This window comes from Perca flavescens, chromosome 1 (assembly GCF_004354835.1).
Source record: "Perca flavescens isolate YP-PL-M2 chromosome 1, PFLA_1.0, whole genome shotgun sequence".
Taxonomy (NCBI): domain Eukaryota; kingdom Metazoa; phylum Chordata; class Actinopteri; order Perciformes; family Percidae; genus Perca; species Perca flavescens.
In genome coordinates this window covers 27,538,101-27,565,526 of record NC_041331.1, presented here as the reverse complement: position 1 = coordinate 27,565,526, position 27,426 = coordinate 27,538,101, and the positions used below count along the sequence as shown (strand labels likewise).

The 27,426-nt window shown below is 40.5% G+C and overlaps 2 protein-coding genes across 3 annotated transcripts; one reads left to right on the top strand and one right to left on the bottom strand.

The window, feature by feature from the left end:
• Window positions 1–811: 811 nt before the first annotated feature.
• Window positions 812–13,690, top strand: depdc7a (DEP domain containing 7, paralog a). 2 transcript variants are annotated; one of them, XM_028574308.1, is made up of 9 exons: window positions 812–895; window positions 6,261–6,720; window positions 7,619–7,749; window positions 7,857–8,049; window positions 10,082–10,302; window positions 10,453–10,595; window positions 10,676–10,801; window positions 12,404–12,482; window positions 12,618–13,690. In XM_028574308.1, exons 2-9 carry the CDS (start codon window positions 6,266–6,268, stop codon window positions 12,818–12,820), a joined length of 1,551 nt encoding a protein of 516 aa, XP_028430109.1. In that variant the 5' UTR covers window positions 812–895; window positions 6,261–6,265; the 3' UTR covers window positions 12,821–13,690. The 2 variants fall into 2 exon arrangements, with proteins under 2 accessions (XP_028430109.1, XP_028430108.1); XM_028574307.1 differs by lacking the exon at window positions 812–895 and adding an exon at window positions 3,054–3,133.
• A 1,065-nt stretch (window positions 13,691–14,755) lies between these two features.
• cstf3 (cleavage stimulation factor, 3' pre-RNA, subunit 3) lies at window positions 14,756–26,711 on the bottom strand. Its single transcript, XM_028574296.1, has 20 exons — window positions 26,484–26,711; window positions 25,706–25,810; window positions 25,428–25,523; window positions 20,463–20,495; window positions 19,417–19,514; window positions 19,252–19,318; window positions 19,128–19,162; window positions 18,906–19,032; window positions 18,716–18,793; window positions 18,462–18,624; window positions 18,086–18,195; window positions 17,865–17,981; window positions 17,553–17,771; window positions 17,354–17,456; window positions 17,149–17,218; window positions 16,850–17,045; window positions 16,602–16,752; window positions 16,361–16,455; window positions 16,196–16,256; window positions 14,756–15,354 (listed from the first exon to the last, which is right to left on the bottom strand). The coding sequence occupies exons 1-20, from the start codon at window positions 26,508–26,510 to the stop codon at window positions 15,155–15,157; spliced, it is 2,151 nt and encodes a 716-aa protein (XP_028430097.1). The 5' UTR covers window positions 26,511–26,711; the 3' UTR covers window positions 14,756–15,154.
• Window positions 26,712–27,426: the final 715 nt, after the last annotated feature.

Sequence of the window (27,426 nt, the reverse complement as noted above, 5' to 3'; positions counted from 1 at the left end):
TACAACAGTAAAATGTGACTTACAGCCTGGGAATCATTAGCATTAACAATCTAATAATGCCATATGTTGTTCAGTCACATGGGTCAATTTTCTGCAAAAGAGTACATCTACTTTTGATATTTTAAGTATATATTTTTAATTTTTAAAGATTATAGTGTTAGTGGTCAGTTGGTAGACCAGGCGCACATATATAGAGGGTTACTCCTCGACGCAGCGGCCGTGGGTTCGACTCCGACCCGTGGCCCTTTGCTGCATGTCATTCCCCCTCTCTCTCCCCTTTCATGTGTTCATCTGTCCTGTGAAAATAAAGGCCTAAAAATGCCCCCAAAAAATAATCTTAAAATTTCTTTTTATGTAGAGCCCTTTTTTGTTACGGAGTAATTGTACATCGTTTGAGTACTTCTTCTACCACTGGCATTTCAATGTTACATTGGATTCCTAAACAGAAACTTGCATAGTATTTGTATCTTTCTTTTTTTAATATCACCTTCTTGAGAAAATTCCTTTGCCATCGTCATACCTGTTGACAAATTACGACTTGACTAACACAGCACGACCGATAAGCATGAAGGGGAGGGAAAAGGAAATATGCACAGCTTTCCGGGCACATGGAGACAAGCAAGAGAGTAAATATTGCTTTGACCTTGTGGACTAGAATTTCTTATTGTTTAAACCAGAGCTCTCTCTCTCTCTCTCTCTCTCTCTCTCTCTCTCTCTCTCTCTCTCTCTCTCTCTCTCTCTCTCTCTCTCCTGTGTTGGTGTAAGACATGTTCACCCTACAGCACTGCAATCATCATAATGCAATGCATTCATTTGAAGAGTTGTAAAACCAGTTTGGCCCTCAACCGATGGCTTCTCATTCCAGTGGAACGCACTGAGTTACCTTTTATTTAAGGTGAGTTTTTTCCTTTTATTCCCCTTGCTTGGACGTAATGGCTGTATAAATATAAATATATATATATCTATCCACAGCAACAGAAAAGGTGAGTTTAACATAAACATACAGCACGTTAAAGCTACAACCAAGTATCCTGAGCTTCTGTGAATTCAGTGCTCGGAGATTGTTTAATGTCTGAAACTGATATGATTATGAGTCATAATTCATTGTGGTGGTGACCATGTTAACACATTTTTCAGTCACAAGTAAAGAGTGGGGTTTACTTTTGTGAATGCAAACAAGATAAATTAAGATGTGATATTCCATTTTTATATCAGGGAAGTCTAACTTTATTAGACAGCATCAAGGAGAGATGCAACAAAGATCGCCATCCAGACTCCAACCACAGATGTTGTGATTCATGTTCAGCGTCTTAACTGCTGAAAGCCTACTCTCCACCCCTACTTTATACTCTTTAAGGTTACTCCAGCAATTTTGCACTGCACTTCCATAAAGTTGTTGGACTCACAAGAGACAGATTGATGTAGCCAAGACATTCCTTACATGTATTTCCTGTTATGGCGCAAGCTCCAAAAACACTGGATCCTAAATTTTTCATAATGCAACTTTAGCATCTTTCAGTAGCCCCTACTGCCTCCTAAATGCCCACTTCCTTCAAACCCCCACAATTCCTTTTGTTTGTAGTTTTAAGTCTTAAACCCAAGCCATTTTCATAACTGTTTTCATGGACTAAGTAGTACTTCTTATGACGAGTAAACCAAACATTGTGTGTAAAGTTACTCACGTGCACACCTGCAGTTTCCTTAGAGCACCCTGCGTTGCTCAAGAGCAGCTCAACACTGTGAAATTTCTGGAAATCCAAACCAGTGACCAGCTCACAACTCTCCTTCTCTAATGTAATAGTTTGAAAAGGCACAAGAACAGATCTCTACTCCTTGACCTAGAGTAACCAAGCATTTTTCTACACGAGGAGGACTGTAATCAAAGCGGGTTTGCACGCCTCACCCCATTGCACCATACCTGTGTCGTGTGATTACAGTAGCTGTCTTCCTTTCTGTCTCCCTTTTCAGCGAGTGACATTGGGTTAACAGTATCACTTTACTACTTTTCTACGTCAGATAACACCTCAAGAAAAGGCACCAGCTAGGGGCCCCATTTCATGAAATCTGGCCCTACTAACAGATCCTGGGTTTATTCTGGGGTGTGTATGTTTGTTTGTTTGTTTGTTTATGAAGACCGTCTTGGAACATTCAAGTTGAGTGAGAAGCCTGATCCCAGACAAGTTGGAACAGCATCTGGGCCACTTGACACCCGAGGCACCTGCAGTCACACTTCGACAACAGAAAACAACAGGAAACTGTTTTTACCAAAACATCCCCTGTCTTTTATCGTGTTTTTATCCTTTAAATCCCAATCATTTAAACTCCCTCTTCTTCTTTTTCTTCTTCTTCTTCTTCTTCTTCTTCTTCTTCTTCTTCTTGTCTGTCTCACATGGTGGCTGCTGTTTCATACTGTAGGTCTTTATCAGATCAGATGAACTTAGTGTAGGCTTTAAGGGTGTGACTTTGTGAGTGTAAAGGTTGTGTGGAAACTTCCTGGATTTTTAGCATTTCCATCAAATTGAAAGGATTTGATTTGACCAATAAAAATGTTTAATAAAGTAGATAATAAGTGAATTTCCCCATTGTGGGATAAATAAAATATTATCTATCTATCTATCTATCTATCTATCTATCTATCTATCTATCTATCTATCTATCTATCTATATATCTATCTATCTATCTATCTATCAATTCTGCACATTGGCTACTCAGGATTCTGTTCAGGTCTACCAGTGATAAAATAAAAATGGCACATATGTGAACTAACGTTCCCTAAACGTCCTGTGTTAGTGGGGATGTAAAGGTAAAACCTTATGGAGGAGCTATGGTTACACCGAGGTAGTAACCATTCATGTTATTTACAGTTTCAGCTCAGGAAGATGCCCAAATGTAGGCTAAATGTAGAATAAGCGAGTTAATGCGCCTTTTGTCAAACTTCAGTGGAACAGTCGGAGCTGGATTATTACCATGACCGGGCAGGGCGGCGACTGGGACATGAATAATGTATGGCGGTGGGAGGGCACGGTTTCGGAGTTAGTTGCGTGCGTCACGTTGTGAATTGAAGACCAAGAACATGGTCTGAATGGCTGTCTTTACAATCACTGGAAGACGTTTTCATGTACCGAACACCAGGTAATAGCCTACTAATTTAATCACTTTTAGCTGATAAAATAACGGCTGTAGATATTCTTAATTTACTATCGTGTTGTTTTAAATTATTTGGTAGCCCGAAGAGTTTGGCTTCTTTAGTTATGACACTTGCTGTGTTGAGATGGAAATTACATTCCCATGTGTCAACTGCTGCTGATTTGGTTGAAACTGGTTTTCAAGTAGAAATGTTTCAATAACGTAGCCCACTGTATTGCTATTTTACGCACACCGTATGGGTTTGGGACTATTGTAATGGGACATGTTGCTAATCGAAAATGTTTTACTAAATATTGGACATTGTTACTAAATATACAGTGTCACCTTTGTTTAGACATCTTTGTTATTTAATTATACCGCTAAACATACTGTAAAGTTTTTTTAAAAGCTTGTGTGGTGAAAAGAAAAATTATACCCTTATAATAGGCCTATATATTTTTTTTTATCTCATCTACGGAACAACTTTCATCTACAAAAGCAAGTTATGTATTTACATGTAAACAGATGACTTTGTAGTTTTAAGCTCAACAGCGTTTGTGTTCAGTGCCTGCAGTGTTTGTGTTGAAACGGCAGATCAGGGTAAATACCATGGACTGGTAATTACGCATGTGTGTATAGGCAACCATACACTATATAGTGTATATACAGGCTATCACACAGGATATGAGGGTTGATATTCAAACGGGCCAATAACCCACCGTGGTTTAGCGTGTTCATATTGTGCCCTGAGGCTTGACCAGTTAATCTCACTGGTCTCAGCATGTTGGAGGAATGAAGGTATCTGACACCACACAGCGCATTTTCACCGCACGGAATCATTAGTCCCGAGTTTGGTGCAGATGCTTGCAACAGTGTTAAAAACATTAAATCAATGCTTTGGATTTGCTGCCGCAGTGACACTGAAGCTCGGGTAGAGTGGCGTTAAACCCCGTGTTCTCAAGGGGAAGATCCCCATGTGGCGACTGCGCTGCTCCCTCCGCGATTATTTACCTCCACTGATGTGTACAAACACACGGTGCACTGTTATCCTTGGCTGAATCACAGGCCATTACATCGTTTTCATCCTGCAATCTATTTTTTTTTATAAAGAGGACCACAGTCACAGGGAAGAAGTCTGGCGTCAGCTGTGCAAACTATGCTCTAATCTCAGTCTGGCTCAGGCAACAAGAGGTGACAGAGCACAGCCGGGTTCCCAGGATTGTTCTGACCCACACCTGACCCCTACTGTTTTCCTTTTTAACAAGCATTAATGGATATTGATCAGATCCGGATTTATTTTGTGACTGGTAATCCATGGGACCCCTGATGGGATTCTCCAGATGGTCCTCCTGCACAAACTCCTACATCAAGGATTTCAGTCTGATGTCTGTTTCTACTAGTTTTCCTGACCAAAACGTATATTATTCCAGTGATATTTTGTCTATAGTGAGTTATTTATTGACTGATATTTGCATAATAGGGACATATTCTCACATTTATTTTTAAAGAGCATTTTTCAAACTTGAGCGTCCTGAAGCAATGAAAGAAATATTTGAATTCATTGCATTATCATCAGCCTGTTATATTTCTCCATATTCCTATTATGCATACAAACACAAAGGAGCTCCTTGAACAACTGCCACAGCCCCATGTTGTTCTTCCCTGCTATGCAAATCCCCAGTTCAGGACAGTTTCTTCTCCCCCAGAGGGACACACAGTTTGACGTTGATGTGTCTCATTAATCAGCACATCGCCGAGGTAGCTGCCAAACACTGTCCTCCGCTCTCTATGAGCTGTTGTACATTTGAAAAGCGTGGGTGAACATCTGGTTGCTGCTGTACCGTTCCCGAGTGTTTTTGTTTTCAACTTTTACAGATGGGTCAATAATAGTATTTGTTGTGGTGTGTTATCTTAACATGGAGCCTGTGATACTGCTGACACCGCCTGATTTATGGCCCCTGGCCTCAGTGATCCTCTCAGATCCCCCCTAACATTTGCCCAACAGGCCTTAAATGTTTCCTGTTGTGAGATGAAAGACACACAAACATCTCACTAAGGCCACCTCTGCTTTCTCTCATTGGTCTGGCTTGCGGTTGATGCCACAAGTCATTTTCAGTAAACAAAGACCAATCATACACAGACGGTCAGATGAGATATTTGGAGAAAATGCACAATGGAGTGTTGAATGTGTGTTTGAATGCATGAATCATCTACCGATCTGTGTGCATGTGTTAGTAGCACTGCAGACCAGCCAGTGGAAAATTTCAACAGGAACATGTGAGGATATCTCTTGTGAGAAAAAGGCTCACAATATGACCATTGTCTCTGTTTCCTTGTGCGTGTGTGATTGAGTGTAGCGGGTGTAGAAAGATTACATAGGGTGTCTGGTGCAGTAAGAAAATCAGGCACAGATGATGCTCTTTGTTCTTCTTCATGTCTTTGACCTACTGGCTGACTACAGCATTTTATTCTTAGGTGTCAAACATCTGTTAAGTGAATTAGAATTATAATGCAGCATAATGTACACGAGAGGATTTGGGTTCAGTTACTACCCCCATGAGATGCATTGATCCTTGTGCTGTTACGCCCACATGCAGTAACATGAATTCAGATTGTGATTCTGAGAAAGTGTTCAGACAATAGACAAAGCTGAGAATGTCTATTGTGGAATAACAAGTGGATCACCAAAATAATTGTGTACAGAAAAAGTTTGTGAAGGTTTTTTTTCTACAGCGTCTGCATTTATTAAAGTCTATTTTAATGTTGATTTTTCTTGCTACTTGCTGTGCATGTGATTATGTATCTAATTCATTTATTAATAGCGTAATCAAGTGAAAAATGGCCATCACAATTTCCCAGAGCCCAATGTGGATATCTTCAAATTGCTTGTATCATCTGACCAACATACCAAAACCCAAAGATATTAATTTCACAATGATGTAAATCACAGAAAATCAGCAAATTAAAATGTGAATCTTGTGAACTGTCACCATGAAACATCCAGGAAAGCTCATTCCCTGCTTTTCCTTGCTGATATCAGAGTTTATCACCTCTACTTCAACCCTCATTCCCACGCCTCTGATTGCCTTTCCTACCCTCCGTCCACTGACTCTCTCCTCTCCTCCTCCATCAGAAGGCATGGCTGGGAAGCCTTTCCGGGCCACCTATATCTGGGGCAGCATCATCTCCAATCTCCACACTCGTGTGGCGGTAAAGCGCCGGCGTCACAACCTCAAATCCTACCATGACTGCTTCCTGGGCTCAGAGGCTGTGGACGTGGTGCTGGCACACATCACCCTGAACCGTTTTTTTGGTGATGAGGCGGTGCCCCGCTACAAGGCCGTCCGTCTCTGTCAGGCACTGATGGACTCGAGGGTGTTTGAGCCGGTGGGCGTCAAAGTTTTTGGGAAGGAAAAGAAGCGAGCCACATTTGAGGACAGTAGTTGCAGTTTGTACAGGTTCCTGAGCCCGACGACCGGCTCCTCATCATCGCTGACCAACACCAACTCTCTCTCCACTATCACCATCGAGAGCGGCTACGACTCACCGAGAATGAACAGGAACGAGAACGGCTACATTCCGTCACATGAAAGGTACAGACTCGTGTCATAACATCTTCAGATCTCATTTTTGATTTGCTTTGTTCTCCTTCCTCCAGAGCTAATCCCAAATCCAGTATAGCTTTAGACTGGGTGCCTTTCGAAACTAGTGAGGCATGACCGGAGGCTCCTGAAGTCCCATCATGTCTTGATACTCTTAAATTCCAGTAACCCCCTCATTACCAATGTGTGGGCAATGAGTTTTAAATTGAAATACAAAATTAAAGTGCAAAATCAAAAAGTGATTTTAAAAGATGCAACGGAGGTAGTTGCTCTAACACATTTTATTTGCTTTCTCGCTGAGAGTTAAATGAGAAGATCAGTGCCGCGCTCATATGAGACAACGGTATGGAACATCTCATGTTACTCTCAGAAAGAAAATCATCAAGTATTTTCCAAAATGTCAAACTAGTCCTTTTAAACTAAATAAAAAAGTTGATTGCCCTTTACATAGAGGCGGGAGAATTCAATTCTGAGGCTGTTGAGCATGTAGCAAAGACAGACAGGATGCCTTTCCATGAGGTGCTAACATCTTTGTGTTGTGTTGTTGTGAGAGTGACAGCTTCAGACTGGACCAGACAACAGGCCTCATTAATGGGAGATGAAAGATTCAAAGGAGCCATGTGCTTTGACAGCTTAAATTAGACTTTTGTTATTTGCGACATGGGCCATGTCAAGTCTTCATGGGAATACTATAAAAAGAGAGAGAAGAGAAGACTTCACATGTCCTGTTTGATGTTAATCAGAACGTATTCAATGCTGAAGGTCGAGTATTTATTTAGCCTGTTTGATCGGCATGAAATCAGCCCTAAATTGAATTGCACTTACAACAACATTACATTTGTCGCTTTCAATCATTTCCATTGATTGCTGTTATTATGTGACTCTTCAGACAAGGCATGCCAAGCTACTCCACCCACTCCCCTGGCAAAGCAAACAAATCACTGGAGGACGTGCTGGGAAACCTCAACCTAAGCTCCACCATCACTCCTCAGATGATCAACCTCGGCCTCTCACAAGAGCGTAAGTTGTCTTGACGTAAAACGGGCACTGTGTTTTCACGCAGCAAATGATGGGTCTGTGTCTGTGTACCTATGACCCATATGGCTTTTAACTCTGTGTTTTCACAGTTGTGGATGAGGTGTGGCACCAGCAGGCGGTGTTCAGGCTCTTGCAGCTGATAGAGCTCCCCCTGTTGGAGAAGCTGTTAGAGGGTAAAGACACATCGCGGCCCCCCCTGCATGGCATGGACAGCGACCCGGACCTGTTGTATACATCAAGCTACCTAGACAGAGAGGTCCTCAAGGCCTTCAGTGAAGCACAGTAAGTCATCTAAAGCTTTTACAGTTGTACAAGTTAATATTATTAATCAAATTTATTTTTCTTGTGATCTATCAGTCCTAATCTGCTGTTTCTTTAAACTGTAAACCAGCTGCTTTACAGACAAACTGCTAATAAAATCCTACATGAAATATGCATATAAGGATTTTCTGGTTGCGTTTTGCCGTGCTCTTTACCTAATAGGAAAACATGCGCTTATTATGCAGTCATTTGTTGATTTGTTGAAGGTAAAATGAGTTATCGATGTGAAAGCCATTTAAATGATTGTAATTCATTGAAATTGTGTTGAAACGAAAGTTATATATGCAGTGGTGGTACTCAAGTACTGTACTTTTACTGTATCATTTTGAAATACTCGTACTTGTCTGTTTAAAGCTACGTTGTACTTTTTTATCCTCCAATGCATTTCAAAGGGGCTTATTGTACTTTTTCACTCCGCCACATTTATTCAAATGCTATAGTTGCTACTTACAGTGAATATAAAGATTCTTCATACAAAGCACATGCATATGATGCATTTGTTACAGTATAGATTAAACTAGAGATGGCCCGATACCATTTTTTTGCTTCCTGATACCGATACTGATACCTGAACTTGCATATCGGCCGATACCGAGTACCGATCCAATACCGGTATTTTATTATGTTTTAACAACTGTATACTACTATCCCTGTATGAATGTGATATGATTTCTATCTTTGTTGTCGGTCTGGCTCAGGTTAAACTCTTTGTGAAACATGAACAAACACAAACAATGAATGTCGTACAACTTTCTTTTATTCTCCAGTTTGACAGTCAGTTATAACGGAAAAAGAACATAAATAAACTACTTTAACGTAGATTTTCTTTAGGGCTTTATTACGTGGTATCGAATCGGTGCATAAACTCCAGTACTTCCCTATACCGTTACCAGCTTTTTAGGCAGTATTGGAGCTGATACCAATACTGGTATCGGTATCGGAACATCTCTAGATTAAACTACCAAGTAGTATAAGAGGCAGTTAAAATCAGCTTGTTATTTTAAACATTTAACTACCACTTGCATGTTAATGCATCAAAAGTAATGATCCAATACTATAACACTGACAGGAGGCATTCTGCATAGTTGGTACATTTACTTTTAACACTTTCTATTGCTAATACTTCTGTACTATTATTGTAGTGACATTTTGAATTAGGGCTGCACACTTAATCGCAGTTTTATTGAAATCGCAATATGGACTAGTGCAATATCCAAATCGCAGGGGGCACAATATCTGTTAAAGGCAAAATATTTGTCAAACCATTCTGAATGAAGTATTATGGTGCTGCAGAGACGTCCCGACCTACAAATAGTATCCTACAGACTAAAGAAAAAATCTTTGTTTGGTACAGATCCTTGCAAAAATCCCACTATTTTAATATTACTTTTTAAATTTTAATAGTTTTCAATGGAAATGAGAATAATGAAAAATTATCATTCCCTCCAATATCATGAATCATATTGAAATATCAGTCGAATTAATCGTAATTAGATATTTTCCTCATATCGTGCAGCCCTATTTTGAATGCAGGACTTTTATTTTTAATTGTTTTTTATAGTGGCGTTGCTACTTCTACTTAACTTTTTGATATTAATTAACGTCCCTTACATTCAGCCCATTGTCAAATGAGTTGCTACAAAGCTAATTAAGCCTATCAGCTCCACACAACTCCCTCTGTATTTCTCAGTATGGCTATGTTCAGAAGATTGTGTCATCCGGTGACTTTCCCGCGTGTCCTCCTTGGCTACTAGCAACTGCGTGGAGGAGGGGTGGGGGCGTGAGTGCGGTCACGTAAGGACGTAAGAACTACGCACTATAGCTTTAAATAAATAATCCTGATGAACTACTGGTTATATAAAAAAAAATGAAAATCCGTGCTTAGAAGCAGTCGAGTTCTCCCTAAATCACTAAAGGTCCTTCTGTCTCTCTGTTTCACTTTGACCAATCTGTCAGCTGCGTTTAAAGTCATTCCACTTCCCTCTCCCCTCAGGGCTGATGAGTGGATGTCGGGGGCAGTGGACTGTCTGGAGTTTCTTCCTGATGAACTGGTGGTGGAGGTCAGTCGAGGTTTGGCCGGCTGTGCTGACAACATGCTCCGGTGTAAGAGTCTGCTCTACGAGGTCCTGGCTCAGCATTACGGACACACACAACAGCCACCTCTGCTCAGCAACCACGTGTTCGACATCCACTCTGGCATCTCCGAGCTACTTGGTAAAAACAGATCTCTTTGTTGTCCTGTTGTTTTGATGAGGCTTTCATAGTGATGCGCAAAGGCAGGTTTCATATACCATGCCAGTTTAATCACAAGCTTTTCTCACGCTCAGCATTTTCCTCCTGGTATTTTCTGTGGTCTGTTGTCAGTGAACGGCAAGCAAGAGCAAGCTCTAGAGGCTCTGCAGCTGAGCCTAAAGCTGCAGGACTCTCGCAGCAGGGAGGAGCTCCGCAGGCTCCTGAGATTCATGGCTGTCGCGGCCAAACCACAGGAGGTCAAACTGCACAAAGAGGTGAGCACTGGTGTGTCAAGTCAGTACATGCATATTCTACTTATGTTGATCTTTGTTAACACAAATACATTCTCTGTCAGATTGAGAACAGAATGGCAGTGAAAAGGTCTTTCTCAAGTGCCATCGTCTGCAGCAGAAGACTCTCCAAAGGAAAGGTGGACTTGATGGTTCTGTTCATGATGGATAACCACTACGATCTGTTCAAAGTGAGTGCTCCTAATTCATCTTTTTTGTTTTGCCTGCATGCTTGTGTGTGTGCGTGTGTGTCCGGTGTTGTAGGAGGGATGTAACAATCAACATCTCCGCTAGAGAAATTAGACGTTAGGTTGATGAAATGCTGTTTTAAGGCTCTGACACACCAACCCGATTATCGGCCGTCGGACATTCTGGCGAGGTCGGTGACTCGAGTGTGTTCCGTGCCGTGGTCAGTCGGAGGAGCCGTCGGCATCCATTTTGGCCGATTTGACTTGTTGAATCGGCCAGTGGACAGTTGGACTCAATGACCAATCTGATTGGTGGAGTGCTAGCCCTTGACTAGCGAATCAGTGCTTCTTCCAAGAAGAAGCCTGAGAGCTGACAACGCCAGTATCTTCTTATTACTAGCCATCGTATTTTCTTCCGTTCAGCGAGTAATGACAAGAATGATCCTTCTTGACTACTATCAACACTCTCTGATTAAAAAAAAATGACTGACGACAGCGTGCTCTGTGTTTACTAGGTCTAGAGAGATGTTCCGTCATTTCCGGTTTTCATTTTTTGGGCGACAATACAGTTTAGCACCACCTGCTTTTATGCTTTTATGTGTGCTTTTTTGTGGACTGTCAACAAAGTTAGTTTGATAACTAACAAAAGGGTCTGAAGACCAAAACAATTACAATTGAACAGAAATATTTTTTTCAGAAATAATAAAAAAAAATAGTCTGTGACAAAGAAGCTCTTGACTATTTATAAGATAGTCTGTGACACTTTAAAGAAGCTCTTGACTACTTATAAAAAAATCGTCTGAGACACTTTAAACGAGCTCTTGACCATTTCGAGACGGACTGCAGAAGACATAAAATAGTAAATAGTCTGTGACACCCTAAGCGAGTTCTTGACTATTAAATTAAGAATAAAATAGCCTACGAAACTAGCACGTTTCCTGACTATTAGAGGCGGTCTGAAGACCGTTCCGGGTTTTGCAAGGTTTGCCGAAGAAAAGAACTAAGCCTTGTGGTGACGACTGCATTGAAAGCTTCTGTAACTATGGGGAATGAAACCTCCATGTGAAGCATCTGGACCCATTGTTGGTGAGATGAACCAGAGATATGGACCGAACTGCTTGAGTTCGGTGTCTGACATATTGGTCCTTTTTTCAATTGACCTATTTTATCTGCTTTTATATGTTTAACTGTTTTAACTGTTTTTTATCAAGCGTATTTTATCTCTCAGTTCTTTAAATTCTTATACTGCACTGTAAAATGTATTCTTGCCTTTTAAACTGTTTTTAATTGTTTTATAACTGCTCTTTCATGTTTTATGTAAAGCACTTTGAATTGCCCTGTTGCTGAAATGTGCTATATAAATAAAGCTGCCTTGCCTTTTATGGAGACGTCTTGCGCACGCACAGAACGTACGCTCAAGTCGGCGTCGCTTCGGGTGTGTTCCGAGGCACTTTTCTGCCGACGGTCGGCTGTCGGGTTGGTATGCAGAGCCTTTACACAGAAGCAGGATTCTACTTATCATAATTGTATTCGTATTGATATTGGATCTTTAAGTCAAGATAAATGGAAACTTCATGTCTTATGTTATGCTCTCTTTTCCACCAGATTCCCGTTTCATTGCACAAGATGGTCAGTGACAGAATAATGAATATTGTGAAAGGGAAGGATCCAGATGTGACAACAGGTTTGCAGATTTTCCCTGTATATATTCCTGTTTTTCATATTCATTCAACTGTTTGTGTGACCACAGAACATTTTTTCTTGGTGCGAATAAAGAAGAACACTTCATTTATGTTTTTCCAATCTCTCTTTACTGCAGGACCAACGTACTGCACAAGAGTGAGTGCTAAGGCCTACTCAGAAAATACACAAAAAAACACTAAAGAGGAACTTTGGTCCTTGCTCCGGACCATCCATGAGAACCCTAAACTCTCCACTAAAGAGAAGAGACGGCTGCTGGGACAGTTTTATAAAGGCCATCCAGAGATTTTTGTTCAGTACTTTGGAAATAAGATTGTCTAGTGTCAACATGTTGCTACAGTGATATTTATTATCATGATCATGTATTATAAAAGAGGCAGATGTAAGAACAAAAGCTAATGTGATGTAAATTCTAAGATGTGCACAGTAGAATGTGGATTTTATTTACTTGTATGTAAATAGTTTAGACTACTGAACAAGAATGTGAATTTTAACTGTGGAACTTGTAATGAGCTGCGATATTTAAGGGCATATTTCATTTCTTAGATATTTTCTTTGGTGCAGGACACTAACATGAAATGTCCTTGTCAGTTATATATGAGACTGTAACTTACCCAGAATGACAAAATGAACCAAGTGTTCTTGAGAGTAAAAAAAAAAAAAGTTTTTACACTGCAACGCGTCTTGATGCCATTCGGACAAGTCTGCATATATCGCTTTTCAATGGATGTATTCTTTGTGCTTGTGCAATAGGAACAGTGTTAGCAATAAAAATGTGTCTGTTCATGTGGTTTCTCGTATACAATGTAATGCACTGTAGAGCTATGTCTTGAGGAACCCTCAAACGGAAATTTGAACCTGGAAATTTAAAAGTCCGATGTTGTGCTGTAGTAAACAGTCAGAGGCATTCATGAGAATCAGCCCTCTGGGTTTTTGTGTTTGCTGGAACATATCAGCAAAACAGATGTTTGTAGGTTGTTGTTTTTTTAACTTAAAACCATTGCCGCGTTTTAGTGGTATCTTCAGGGTTCTGTTTTGAATAAGGTTTATGTATTCATTCTAATCAGCTGAGGAAATCGCTTCCACATTTCCAGGTGACATAAACATTCCCAGACTAAGTTTAAACCACTCACATCTTCTTTGTATTTTGGCAAATCTTAATAAAATTCAACTGGAATTGTGTAACATTCATACATGTACATTGCCCCTTTTCATCGCAGACACAAAATGTGTGTATTCTGATAAGAAAAAGAGAACAAATGGAATCTGGTTTGTCAAGTTATGTATCCAGAATGTTGTGTCCATTCTTACTTGACCCCTACACAGGCCTCGCACAGACTTACAATCCCCTCCTTTTTAATAATGAGGCCCAATTGTGAAATTTAAGACAGTTTTTTTGCTATTGAGATTCCTAGTCAACTAACAAACTTATGAAATTGTGTTTTTCTGCAAAATAGAAGAAGTAGTTTGGAACTACTGTAATGTTGAGTTCATGTTTCATAAAAGGCCAGTACAGTACTCTGTCATTGTGTATATTCAAAACACATAAGCTTTAACATCAACATCTCACGAGTCCAGTTTAAAATGCAGTGGCTTGTCAATTCAAATGAGCAATGCTTTCCTTTCCAAGACTTGTCATCTAGTTTAGTTTTTGGTGGCTGACATTAGCCTTTGATGCTAGAACGAAAAATCACTGAACCCTTAATTATGTTTTCGACTAATGTCACAGTGTTACCTTTGAATAGGCTCAGAGCTAAGATAGGCTGCAACATATTTCGAACAAAGGCTGTGCAGGGCAGACAAATAACGATGTTATCAGGCCAATGTGAAAATAAGCAGCTGGCTGGCATTGAAAAATGTTCACTGTACAAATTGATCCCAGTCAAGGAGTTTGTCAGAAACTGTCTGGATATGACAGCTAATATTGAAATTAGTTTAAGCTTTTTCACACTCTACGCTAAATTGTAAAACGAAGCAAACCTTTTATTGTTTCAAAGCTATCCTGCCCTATTTAGATAGGCTAAAATCTAAGCCTATGAAATCCTGCTGTCAGAGGGAAACTGATTATTTAAGAAAAAGGAAGGATGATTGATTGTTTTTCAGCTAAGTGTCATATGCTGCCCCTTAGTGGTAGTGATAAGGCCTGGCATGGCTGTGCTAAAAGAGAAGTCTTCGTAAAATGTCCAGTCAGTTACAGAGAAATACAGCAATTAAGCATAAAGCATCAGTTAAATCAAATAAAAAAAGTCAATCTAGTTGAATTCTTTTTTCCATTTTTATTGAAAGGATTTGTGTTTCCTCCAGTTATTTAAAAAAAGCTTGATTCCACTTTGCCATCACTGGAACATCACAAGGCCAAAACTGAGCTCTGTGCCAAAATCAATGGTTGAATTAAAAATTTTGTACAGTATAATGGTCAGTCTTTAAAAATAAAAACTGTTGACAACGAAAAAAGCCACGAGAACACTCGGGTGTACATACTGTATGTATGTCTGTGTGAGTGTGTGTGTGTGTGTGTATGCTTGTCTTCTGTACAGAGAGAAACGAATGTATAATCTGTCAGACGCACTTAGAAATGTGGACATGTACATTTACCCGACATGACCACCTGTTAAGATTACATTCTCGTTGGGTTTAGTGTGTGTTTTAGATGGTTTATCGAATCCTCTTCTGTTGGCGTGCACGGTAGATGTCGTGTATGGGCGGAGCCACAGCTCCTTTGTCATCCTCCTCGTCGGAGTCTGCGTTAGGCCTCTTCAGTGACTTGGCAACAGCATGGTTCTCCATGGATCCATTGCCCTCCCCTCCTGCATCGGGCTGTCTACCAGTGATCAGCTCTACAGCAGCATCAACAGCTATAGAGACAGAAAATACATCAGTGGCATATCACATAGGGGGCAGAACAATTTTGACACATTTTATGCCACTTCATCTCATCAGTTGTTAAAGGTGCTCTAAGTGATGTTGGGTGACGGCACTTCTTGTTGACGCTCAAAGTATTTTCAAACAAAACGAGGCTAGCTCGCCCCTCCCTCCTCCTCATCCCGTCCCCTCCCCCTCCCTACTGTGCTTCCGCGAACTAACCAGTTTGAAGAAGCCAATTTATTTTGGCCAATGCGTCTGGTCCCCCTCCCACTCAAACAGATTTCTAGCTGGCCAGAACCTGGACGGGCTCATCACGACCGTTTATCTCACATGGGGCTGGTTTTAGACCGTGACTGACAGAGGAGCATGCCGCTTACCGAACATAGACCGAAAATAACAGGCATACTGTGTACAACGCACCTCAGATCAAACTGTCAAACTAGGCGGTGCTGATCAAATATGAATCAAGATTCTGTTACTGCATAGCCTATTTCTTGTCTAAAATGTTTTTGGGAACGCAGTTTAGTTTACTGTTCAGCTGTAATTTGAAAAAGCGTGTGACCAGGCAACCATTTTTTCCTTTGCTTCTAAACGGACCAACTCCGCCCCAACTTGCATGTGTCACACAGCGCTACGTCATTTAGTTGCTCCGATTGCTTTTAGGTCTATTCAGTTGTGTCCAGAGATATTCTGGTCTGTGCCTGTTGTCAACACCCCATAGAAATCGAAAATGAACTGGGAGGTTCCAGACTGGTGATGCCCGGCTACCATGTTGCTAGCGTAGCTAAAAATAGAAATGGTCTGGAGTCATCCAAGGCGCTGACAACTTACTCTCAGGAAGTGTGCATCTCCTGAATGTTTCCATGATCTCATCCACTTGAACAAAGGGTCCCTGCAGCGAGAAACAATCACAAACGTATTGCATTCTGCTCTGTTTCGTCTTTTGCTCATTACCAGTAAATATGAGCTCGATGGTATTAAACTGCTGCTACTCACAGTGAAGCACGTAGGCGGAGGGAGCAGCTTCATTAGGAGAACAGCAGCTGGGGGGACTGGGAAAACTCCACCAGGGACAGGATGTAAACCTGGAGCTGTGGGGACGAAACACATCAAAGATGGATACTTTTATGTGTTAAGTAAATGTAGGAGAGACAGTGGTGCAGACGTGAGTTTAACTGATTTGTTACAACAGCCTGTGGAGTGGAGAGAAGACGCTGGGCAGCTATGGACTACATACGGGCAAGGTGACGTGGCTGGAAGGGGATCATCTGATTGGTGTCAGGTTTGGGGTACTCGGGTTTACGGTCAGCTTCGTCCTTTAGTGAAGGCGCAGAGGGCGTCACCACAGTCTCTGGGAGCATTGCTGCCAGTTTGGCGCGCGACACATCCTACGAACACAAAGTGGAAACAGTTTAAATATCAGTTCAAGAGAGAAAAGCCTTGGTTTGGCAGCAAGAGATGCCATGTTGTGTCATCTATACACACCTTGTATCCAAGGGCCTTAAGTTCACTAGCAGAGCAGGGATACAGGTCCATGAACTTGTATCTATCTACCAGCAAGGCGGTTTCTTTGCCCTCATACTCGTCCTTGAAGGCAGTGAAACGCCTGCGCTCCACTTTCAGGATACTGGCCAGGTCTCCTATGTTGCTCTCAAAAGCCAGGAACCGAGCCCAGATCTCGCTGAAGGGTTGAAGAAAAACAAAAATCAACAAACGTCATCAGACATATGGCTTATAACGCCACTTGCATATGTGCACGCAACTTAATCAATCCCTGACATTACCCGGACTTTTCTGGCGACAAGCTTCCTGAGGTGAGGACACGTTCAAACAGAACCCTGGTGTTGTTATCCTCTGGAGTAGTAGAGCAAGACAAAGAACAGGGTTACGCATTTATCTTCCATTACTAGGACAATGATGGAGGAGAAATCTTTCATTTCATCAAGATCATTTTCTTTTAGATTAATGGATTAGTAGTACACAACCTACCGTTAAGGTGTGAGAGGTAATCAATGTATGCCAGTATGTACTCTGGAATGTCCCCGTATTTCTTCAAACCAAGTTCAAAAATCTTGAAGGCTACCGATTTATCCTGTGGGAAAGGAAAGATGAAAAGAGTTTACAAAAAAACAAAGACTGATTTTAGTTACACTGTCCATATACTAAACATGTGATTATGTGTACCTACCTTGCTGCAGTAGTACTCCATCAGTGCTGCCGTCACATACACATGGTGACGCGTGCGTAAATCCTCTCTGGCTTTTTTGAAGATGGTGCGACCTGACTTGATTCCTTCTGCCCTCCTGGCAAACTTCATGTACTGAATGTAGACCAGCGTGGGGTCAATGTCCTCAATGGCCAGCAGTTTGTTATAGATGCTGTGGACCTTCTCGTACTTCATGCGACTCTATGAGGAAAGCCAGAGATATATGCTGATAAGTCGCCGATATTCTTACGGTGTTGATTGCAATTTGTGCTGAGTAAGCAACTGGACGCTCACTTCTTCGTAGTCTGCAAATGAAAAGTACAGCAGCATGTTCTTCTTCAGAAGAGTCCCGATGGCACGTTCGTAGATGTTGGCTGCCTCGTCACTAAACAGCTTGGAATTATTCATATCCTGAGAGGAAAAACACGCAAACAATTATAGGACCGTTTTGAGTTTGACTCCTCTGCAATATACTCAACAGGGGTTTGAAATGAAATGGTTTTTTTATCTCTTACCCCTTTCTCTGCCAGCAGTTTGCTGGACTGCTCCAGGTACTGTGCTGCCTCGTACCAAACGTCAGGATGGTGGCCCAGCACCAGCAGGCACTGCTCATAGGCAAACATCACTGCAACACACAACACAACGGCAATTGACTGAGATTCATAAAATACAGAATCAATGCATTTAAACCGTGAGTGGGGAGAAAAGCTATGCCCTCTAGTGGCTGCATTCCTACAGAAGAAAAATCTTCATACATTATTTATCTCTATTGAAAGATGCTCAAAACATGATTAAAACTGCATACCAGCGTAATTACTGGAATCCCAGGCCAATTGGGGCATATTTGCAAAGATTTACAAACTCCAACACAGCCTGAGCATAAATAGTCACCTCTCTTTGTGATGAGGGTCTGGTCTTCTGTGCGCAGCGGGTTGCTTTTTTCCCACTGGATGTACTTCTTCCACATTTCCACTTGCTGGGCTTCCTGAGGGGAGTTCTGGGGCGGTACTGATGGCGCATTCCTGTCCAGCCCCTTCATCACAGTCTCATACTCCTGAATTACACAAAGCATGCAACAATCTCTGATAGTTTACAAAGACAGCACAAGGATCCCAAAGACGTCTGTGCATGTTTGTGACACTCACCTTTGCCACTCTCCTGGCATTCATGTAGTCCCTACTTCGGTCCTCAATCATCTTTTTGGCCAAGTGCACATTGATCCCCTGTTCACGAAATAGACAAGTCAGTCTAGCACTCCATCACTCTCACATTTTAACAGCTAAAACGCCATATGTGCTAACATATACAGTATAAGTAGACAGAGGCCTGGGTCACCTCCTCATATTTGCTATAATCCCTCCAGAGCTGCTCAATGTTGATCATGGGGTTCACACAGCCTCTCTGGTACACCCGCCGTACTGCAGTGATTCTTTGGTTCTCTGCGTACGAGCCCACCGCCTCACTAATGGAACACAAAACAAAAATGCCAACATTTCAGAGTTGGCTAACAGTTTCTGAATTCTCACAATATTACAGGGGGAAAGAAAAAACACATACACTCCTTTGAGGAAGTTGATGTAGTCCACCCAAATCTGAGGAGATGAAAGAATAGCCGTTAGGTGACAGTCGTTAACAGAGATGTATACACACAGGTACAAATGAATAGCTCAGATCTGTGTACCTGATAGGACATAATTTCCATGCCAATTTTATCCAGGGCAAAGTCATATGCCTGGGCCATCTTCTCTCTGAAGGTGAGAAAGAAAAGATGAGGTAATGTATGTGTATTTTACAGTACAGCAGTGTGTCAACATACTTAAAGCCACTATGCAGCGTGTTCTCTTACTTGTAGCTGGGCAGCTTCCCTTTGGTCTCTCGAACATACGAGAGGTAACATTTCCAAAGGTCGATGTGCAAGACTTTCATTAGGCATCTCTGAAACAACTACAGTGGCAAACACACAAAGATAAAATAACTAGAATACAGACACAAACTCATTAACATACTTGACAACCACCCATCTTCAGTGTTCCATTTATTTGGCTTTGTAAATCCATGCTCAAAACTCGCATGCAGGTGATTAGTGGCATATCCCATGTAGGAGGATTACCAGAAAAGCGGTTTTAACTTAAGCATATGCCAGATTTTGAGGGGAGGGGGGGGGGGCGGCTCCAGGTTTTACTCAGCACAGTTATATGGTGCACTTTTTTATTTTTTATTATTCTGCTTCATTAGACAGGCCTCAGATGTGCCCTACATTTCAGTGGGCTCCTCCAAAATCAAACAAATACACCAGAGTTTGAAGCTTGTTTAAAGGGATGCGTTGTCTTGATGTGTTGAACTTGACTTTCAGGCAAAAACTGAACAGGATAGACTCACATAATTTATTAAAAGTGGCAAACCAGTGAGAACCAACAAATCAGTTCCAAGCCAACGCCGAGGTAAATAGTGTAATGACTGGTTGAATACATTTCCATGAAAATCGTGGTTATATATAAAAAATATATGTTATCAACATAGAGGTGAAACAATGAATAGTTTTTAACCTAATAATACAGCTATAGTGGTATTAACTAGTAGGTACAAAATAATAGCTATGGTTGCAAGCCAGTATGCAGGGAAATGAACTCGCACTTCATTCATTTTCAAAAAAAGCCATTTTTCCCATCTGCACACTTTGTGTGCTTGTTGGGACCAAAATGACATGCCTTTCACATGTATGTTTTAGATGCTTTGTAATACAAGGATGATGGACACTACAATTTTATGAACACAGTCTAGTGGAAATCATTACAGTATTAAAGAGCTAGACTAATTAGAAACAGTCAGATGACTCTTGCTGATTATCAAAAATCACACAGGTCAGCTTCCAGGACTGTGATGGACACTTACCTTTTCTACCTTGTCATAGTTTTTTGCCTTGATCTGCAAATAAGAGTGTAAATGCAATGTTAATTCAAAAGTCCCCTCTACTTTTATGGCTTGCAGGATACATGCATTCATGCAAATGTGACCACTCGCATACACACACACACACGGGACCTTTAAGATCAACAAAGTGAAATTCACACAAGAATGACAAATTACTTTTAAAAAGGGGTTTATTTTCTTTGTAGATTGTGCCACATAACCCAGAAAAACACCAGTGCCCATGTGTTACAGAAAGAAAAAAAAAAAAAAGAGAGAAAAAAAATCGCAAAAAAATGAGTGCTTTTTATATCAGTATTTTTTTTTTTAAAGATCTCTTCCTTTCACAGCCTTAGGTGAGCGTGTACCCCTTACACTTTTGCAACAATATTAGCACTTCAAGTGGGTAGACCAATTCCATTGTGTTTACATCAATGTGCTCTACAAAGTGAAAAAGCTGAATTAAACCAGCATGGAAGTGACATGAAATAGTTTACATGGTTGGTAAATATCCCCAAGACACTGAGAAAGTACACTGGACTGCTGTAAGATGCCCGTTTTGTTGCATTGAAACGGTCAAATTATTAACATTGCATTGCAGGTAAGTTTAAAAGCATGCCTACACAATAAGGTTTACGGAATTCTGTCAAATAAATATAATATTATCGACTGAATTCCACCATGTTGGATTGGTTAATTGACCTTCTGTCACGAAATGTAAACATACAGTTATCTAGGTGTGTGGCCCGTTGGTTGAGACACACTCCACATACTGTGATAGCAACGTCTATTGTTCAAATCCCCCCCCCCTCATCGTACCCGGTCACCTCTTAACTGTCCACTATTAATTCAGGTATTAAAAAAAATACTTTTAAACAAATGTAGCTGCATCTACAATGAAATGTACAAATACAGCACAAAACATCCAAAGGAAAATGCAACATTTAACAATTAAAGATGTAAAGGTCATTTTAATAATGATGCTACGTATGATCAAAGCAATGCAAAATTCTGAGGTGCCACATGCATTTCACGCAAGTGGCCAACCTAATCTCTGGTACAAAAACTCAAATTTGGCCTCTAAACCTCTACACTGGACCCATACAAAAGTAAATTTTCTAAGAAACAAATTAGCTAAAGCTGGATTCTTGTTAAACTATGCAGTAATGCCAACTGCAGTGTAGAGTGCCTTTAGGGTGCCTTCCCAAAAAAAGACTGACCTACATTACTCTTTCCAGGTACTGCAACATCTGACACATTTAGCTTTCACCTTCATTAAAAAACACAGACAAGGCAAATGTGAATCTCTGATAGTAATAGAGAGACAAGTGTGTGTGGTGTTTAGAGAATGCATTCACGGTGTTTATTAATTCACCTGCAAAATATCACTTACTGCCTCAGATATACAATATATTGTGAATATGCCATTCTATTAAGCCTTCTTGACCATGACTAAAAGCAAGATTTTGTGTTAAAGCTTTTCAATGTGCAAAACATTTGGTTACAATGAAGGTGTAAATTCTAATGTAACAGAATCAGAAGTAGACTTCCAGAATCAGTTAAATCTGAGCCTTTGCAACAACTGATGCAAATCAGAGACATAAATGTTTCTCCATGTGCTGCCCTACAGTAGATCAGCTATATAAAAAGCAGTAGTTAGACTGAAATAATGGTAAAATATGCTGGTGAGATGGTAACAGATCTTTTTTAGATGCCCCTCCTGGAGGGAGAGGTTACTACACCTCAAGTGGCCACATTTATGCTCAATGGTCTTTTAAGCCCCAAACGTCTCCTTCCAGGCAGCGCTGCGACCGTTGACTTCAAGGAACCTAACCCTAACCATTCCCTAATCCTAGTGCCTTCCAAAAAAATCTACAACACACCTATATGATCCTTTACACACACCATTGACCTACTTTAATATGAGAAAAGAAAGTTCAAATAATAAAGTTACATAATATAAACTCAATAGTTATACTACTTTGATCCAATTCTCTCAGGGCCAACAATTCTACGTTGCAGGGTGAAACTGTGCACACACAGAAACTCGACTGCATTCGGTTACTGCTTTTAAATCATTTATGCCGTACAATATTGCAAATACAAGCAATAACATTGTCACATTTCCTTTCTATGAGAAAATAAATAAGACAGATAAATAAGATGCTATTTTTTCCTGCTGGTTTCTCCCTCAAGATAAACAATACTTTTGATCTCTGTCAAAGATCATACTGTCCATGCTGTAAATATAAAGAAAACGATGAAAAGAATCTTTTAAAAAAGCACAACAAAAAATATCCTGAAATAGTCTCAAAGACTGACAGACTCGGGGAAGTTAAAAAACAATAAACTCAAGCATCATGTCAGATAACATGTGCTGGCATGTTTTCTCCACTGGCCATTTCAGTGAGCTGGACTATCTAAAAGAAGTGACCAATGAAAAATACTCGCCTAGTGTGCAACTTTTACAAATAAGGTCTATGTAAAATCTCAAGAGAACCAGACTCTCACACAAACACAAGGGCACACTGATCTTTAGGGAAAGTGCTTTGTATTCTATGGCACAAAAAGTGCAGAGTATGACTAATTTCACCGAAGAGGGGTTTGTGAGGGCATGAGGGTTTCCAACATGTCAGTAAGTTCTAACCTACATAGAGTTCTCATGAAGGAGGGGAATAAGAGCTAATCCACATACTTACCAAATAAAAGAATGCCTTCATACTATGAATTGCAAGCTATTAAAATGTACTGCCAACATATGCCATGGTTTAAAAATGGAGATTTTAGAACTACACTGTCTGCTTTTAAATCTCTAGCTAGGCTCAAATAGCCTAAATAAATAAATAACTTCATGCCAATTCAAATGTCAAGTCTGTCATTGCAACAAAAAAAAAACCTATATGCAAATATGCCCAACTAGTATCTTGGGCTATGTTTTGGGCTGAATTGTGGCTTGGAGTTAAGGTGATGGCTAAATAATAAATAGGCAAGACGAAGTTAGAACTTAATGATAAATAAATCTCTCTTTATTTTAAGAGACTGGCCTATTTGCAGTGTAACTGGCTCCTCATTTCTTCTGCCCACTTTCCCCTTAACTTTCTATTAAAATGTATTCTGATAATAATCACTTTGCAATAAAACATTAAAGAGCCGGCTCATTATATTCGCTTTATTTTTGTTGTAAATGTTAATACTGACATGACAAGTTGCACCTGTATATTTTTAGCATTTAACTTCAAAATATGTCTGTCGGTGGGATATTACATATTTTACAAAAAAAAAAATATCAGGGTAATATTGGCCTTGGTTTCAAACCCAAAACTAAAACTGTCACCTGTAACAAAAGTACTAGCCTGCCACAAAATTAAAGATTTAGGGATGTTCAAATCTACATTAATTTATTCTCTCTGCTCTTTTGCATATTCTTTAAGAACAACAAATGAAACATCCTACTAGCTGTAGTGACGCCCCTGCTCTGTCTTTTTATGTTGTGCTGCCTGACATCTGTTAGACGGGGTAATGATATTAGTGTGGAGAGTGACTGTGATGCTTTACTAAAGTTTAGTTATTGCCAACTGTAGGCAACGGCGGGAGCCAAATTAATTTCTGTTCGCCGCTGGCCAAATGACTAGTGAATGTTCAAATTTTACCAGCCACTCAATAGATTGCAATCGTTTCTTTGGCTGATGAATAAAGCAAATCTACCAGCCACTTGCATATTTAACCAGCATTAAGCTTGTAGCTGCTGCAAATTTCATCTCCTGTGTAGGAGGATAGTTTTTGAAAAGCCTAGTCCATTTGGCAAAGACAGCAATGTCTTCTTTCTCCATTTCATATACATATGTATATCTATTTCATTACATATATGACACCAGGCCTTTTTGTGCACTGGGTAATCTAAGTGGATGAAGACTGGGGGCGAGGGTACGGAGAAGAGGAGGGGGCAGGGGTAGCTTCTCCCAGGGGAGCAGCACCACAACAACAAACCACTACAAACTCAACATACAGCAACATCCAACTCCCAGCATAAAGGTAATCATTATCCAGAACTACACACTGGACTTTAAACTAGAAGCTAAATCCTGATGCTTGAGAATGCTGCTAAACGTTGTGCAATGTGTTTAACACCAATTGCAGTAGTCACCTGCAGAGGTGGTGGTGGGAGAGGGGGGGGCAGGGTCAGAAAATGACTTCACCAGGTTAGCAAAAACAAGAATGTGCAAGGGGACATGAATCATCATATCAGTAGCTTATTGCATAACAGCAAAGCCTTTTGATGGTATGAAGGGAAATGGGTCGCTGGTCGTATATATTCACGAGGAGTGGGGAGAAATGTCTCAAGGAATGAATGGGCCACACATTAAAATATTTGTTTATAAGATTACCCAAAAGAAATGACACAGGAGGCAATAAATTGACACGACAAGTGAATAAAAGGCTAATGCACTCCAATACCATTAAAATAGTTTTAATACTGTTGCAGAGCAAACATGCAACAAATGCACTTTACCCCATTTAAATATGACGCAGAAAATATATATTTTTTTGAAATCCTGGGAACATAAGAATTTTCTGAAAAAGAAATGGTTAGAGCTAATTTTTTTCTTTGTGTTTAAAGGCACAATTCTTCATGAGTCTAGCTATTGCCTGACAAATTAAATGTTTTACATCATCCTACATCGATGTTCATTACCGGTCCTTCATAGCGTAGGATATTTTTAAGCAGATGCTTTCAACTGTCAAAATGTTTTTATTCATTACTCTTGAACATCAACCTGAGGTGATAACAGCAACCAAACAAAGTAGTTAGGTCTAGTGACTCAAAACAAGAATTGTGACTTGAAACTTCATTGAAGAATGAGACATTTTGTTTGTGTGAAAATCACATTGTTGATCATGTTAGAAAAATCCCCAGCCATGCACACTAAAGAAAATTTTAAAAGTATTAACCTCGGCTTCAATGAACAGTTTCCAGAATCTGCCAGAACTTGGGAACTGCGTGACAAGTCGCTCATATGTCTTCCTTGCTTTATCTATGGGTTGGTTCTAAAGAAGGAGAATGCATTTACATGCCAAACTATTTAACATATGAAAAGTAAATCATACGAAGAGAAAAAGATTAAGTACTTTGTATTTTTACAATATATTGCGTCTAACCCCCTTATCCCCCCCCCCACCCGTATTCCCAGTTTGCTTAACCCCAGGAATACAACTCTGTGTCACTAAACCTGTGCTTCTCGAATCAGAATGCTCCATGCGTCAAGGTCATATGGGTTTTCTTCCAACTTCTTCTCTGCCTTCTTCACCTTCTCTGGAATATACTCTGCCGCTGCCTGCAAGACAACACAAAGGCATGGGGGGAAAGGGTTATGCTGCTGAATAGGCTTGCAGTGCAGTCTGTGGTGTGGTGGCGACCATAGGGGCTCACAGATGAGGAGGGTCAACATAACGCTAACGGTAAATAGAGTGGGTTAAATATTAATTAATGGGCCCTGAATTATTGGCCACGCCCCTGCAGTGTGTTGCAGAAATATAAGGAAAAGAAACATTGTGTTCAAAGGTAAATCAAGTTACAAACACAGAAAGCCCCCCCACTAGCTAACGTTAGGTCTTCATAGCTGCCACCACTGAGAAGCATCCAGCACCGTGAATCCGTTATGTTGAATAACTAGCTAGCTAGAAGTACCTGAAAGTGTGTATCGAGTTAATGGGTAGGTAATGTAGCAAGCTCAACGCGTTCACGTTGGACAATGCTACAATTAGCCAGCCAATATGGCGTACGACAGGCTAACGTTACAGCTCTACGACAAACCCCAATCCAAACAATCTCCGTAATTGTGTAATATTAGCCAACACTGGCGTATAAACATAACAAAATCAATAGCTATATTGGAACAGAGTTTACATACTAACGCTATCCAAGAATAAAACACAAGCTAAATTATGCTAGCGTTTCAAGGGTTAGCTTGCCCCTCAGCCGAACTGCATGCAGCTAACTAACGTTACCTGGTCGGCTGTTCCCTCGGTGGCCATGGCTGGAAGAGTAATCTAGGTTAGATATGTTATATCAATTAGATTAACGCTTAAATAATAACGTGATGGCAATCTTAAAAAAACGACTAAGTAATCGGCATAGCTTCGAATGGGTCGATCACATTGCCAACAAGCAGCTAGCTAGCTGCTCAACGTCTGGCCAATATCTCAAAATGGCGTGAAATGAGTTCCAACTTCCGCTCCCCCAGCAGCAACAACAATAGAACTTCCGGTACGGATCCTTCAAAATAAAACATGACTCAAAGCTAATCGGACTTTTTTTGGGGAGCATGCACCCGCTGTATTTTATTATGTGCAGCACTTATTCGTCTTTTGTTTATCGATCTACTCTAAGCTAAAGCTAAAGATGTGACAAAAATTGTAGCCTACTGTGTTAAAACAAAAACATCAGCAAATTATGTTTCACTATATGTTACGTCAACATGTGCATTCACAGGTGACTCATATGACACTGGAAACCAAGTTCATGAGTTTGGCCGATAGGCGGCTTCTCGCAGTAGCCATCAGACAAATACTCCGTGAAATATCTATCAGCTAATAACAAAACAAAAGCTGCTTTTTATAGACCTACTGCAAAATGCTGGTCACCTTGCTGGCCAGTAGGGGAAGACAAATGTTAGTCATCGAGAGCGCGCGCTTGTGTGTATCTCATGGATGTAAGTGTATCTGGCCAACAACTCGAAACAGACCAGAGCAAAAGACCACAGAGCAGTTACCTGATCACAAGTGAACAAGTGTCTTTTTTCTCACCTATTAAGAACACTCATCTCGTGTATGCTTATTTATAGGATATTTTTTAATAAGGGGCTTCTTTGTCACAGTATTGAATAATGTGTGACTGGGATGAGGTTGGGAGGGACAAACATAGGAAGCACTCTAAGCACGCCTGTGTCTT

What these genes read in the sequence shown, in the direction of transcription:
- cstf3 (XM_028574296.1), bottom strand. Translation starts at nt 26,510, where the DNA reads ATGGCCACCGAGGGAACAGCCGACCAG. An exon ending in GGGAAGCTGCCCAGCTACAA is followed by an intron (nt 19,319 to 19,416) that starts GTAAGAGAACAC and finishes TCTCACCTTCAG; the next exon opens with AGAGAAGATGGCCCAGGCAT. An exon ending in TTACCTCTCACACCTTAACG is followed by an intron (nt 17,219 to 17,353) that starts GTAGGTTGTGTA and finishes CTACTACTCCAG; the next exon opens with AGGATAACAACACCAGGGTT.
- depdc7a (XM_028574307.1), top strand. An exon ending in ACCACTACGATCTGTTCAAA is followed by an intron (nt 10,802 to 12,403) that starts GTGAGTGCTCCT and finishes CTTTTCCACCAG; the next exon opens with ATTCCCGTTTCATTGCACAA. An exon ending in GGATCCAGATGTGACAACAG is followed by an intron (nt 12,483 to 12,617) that starts GTTTGCAGATTT and finishes TCTTTACTGCAG; the next exon opens with GACCAACGTACTGCACAAGA.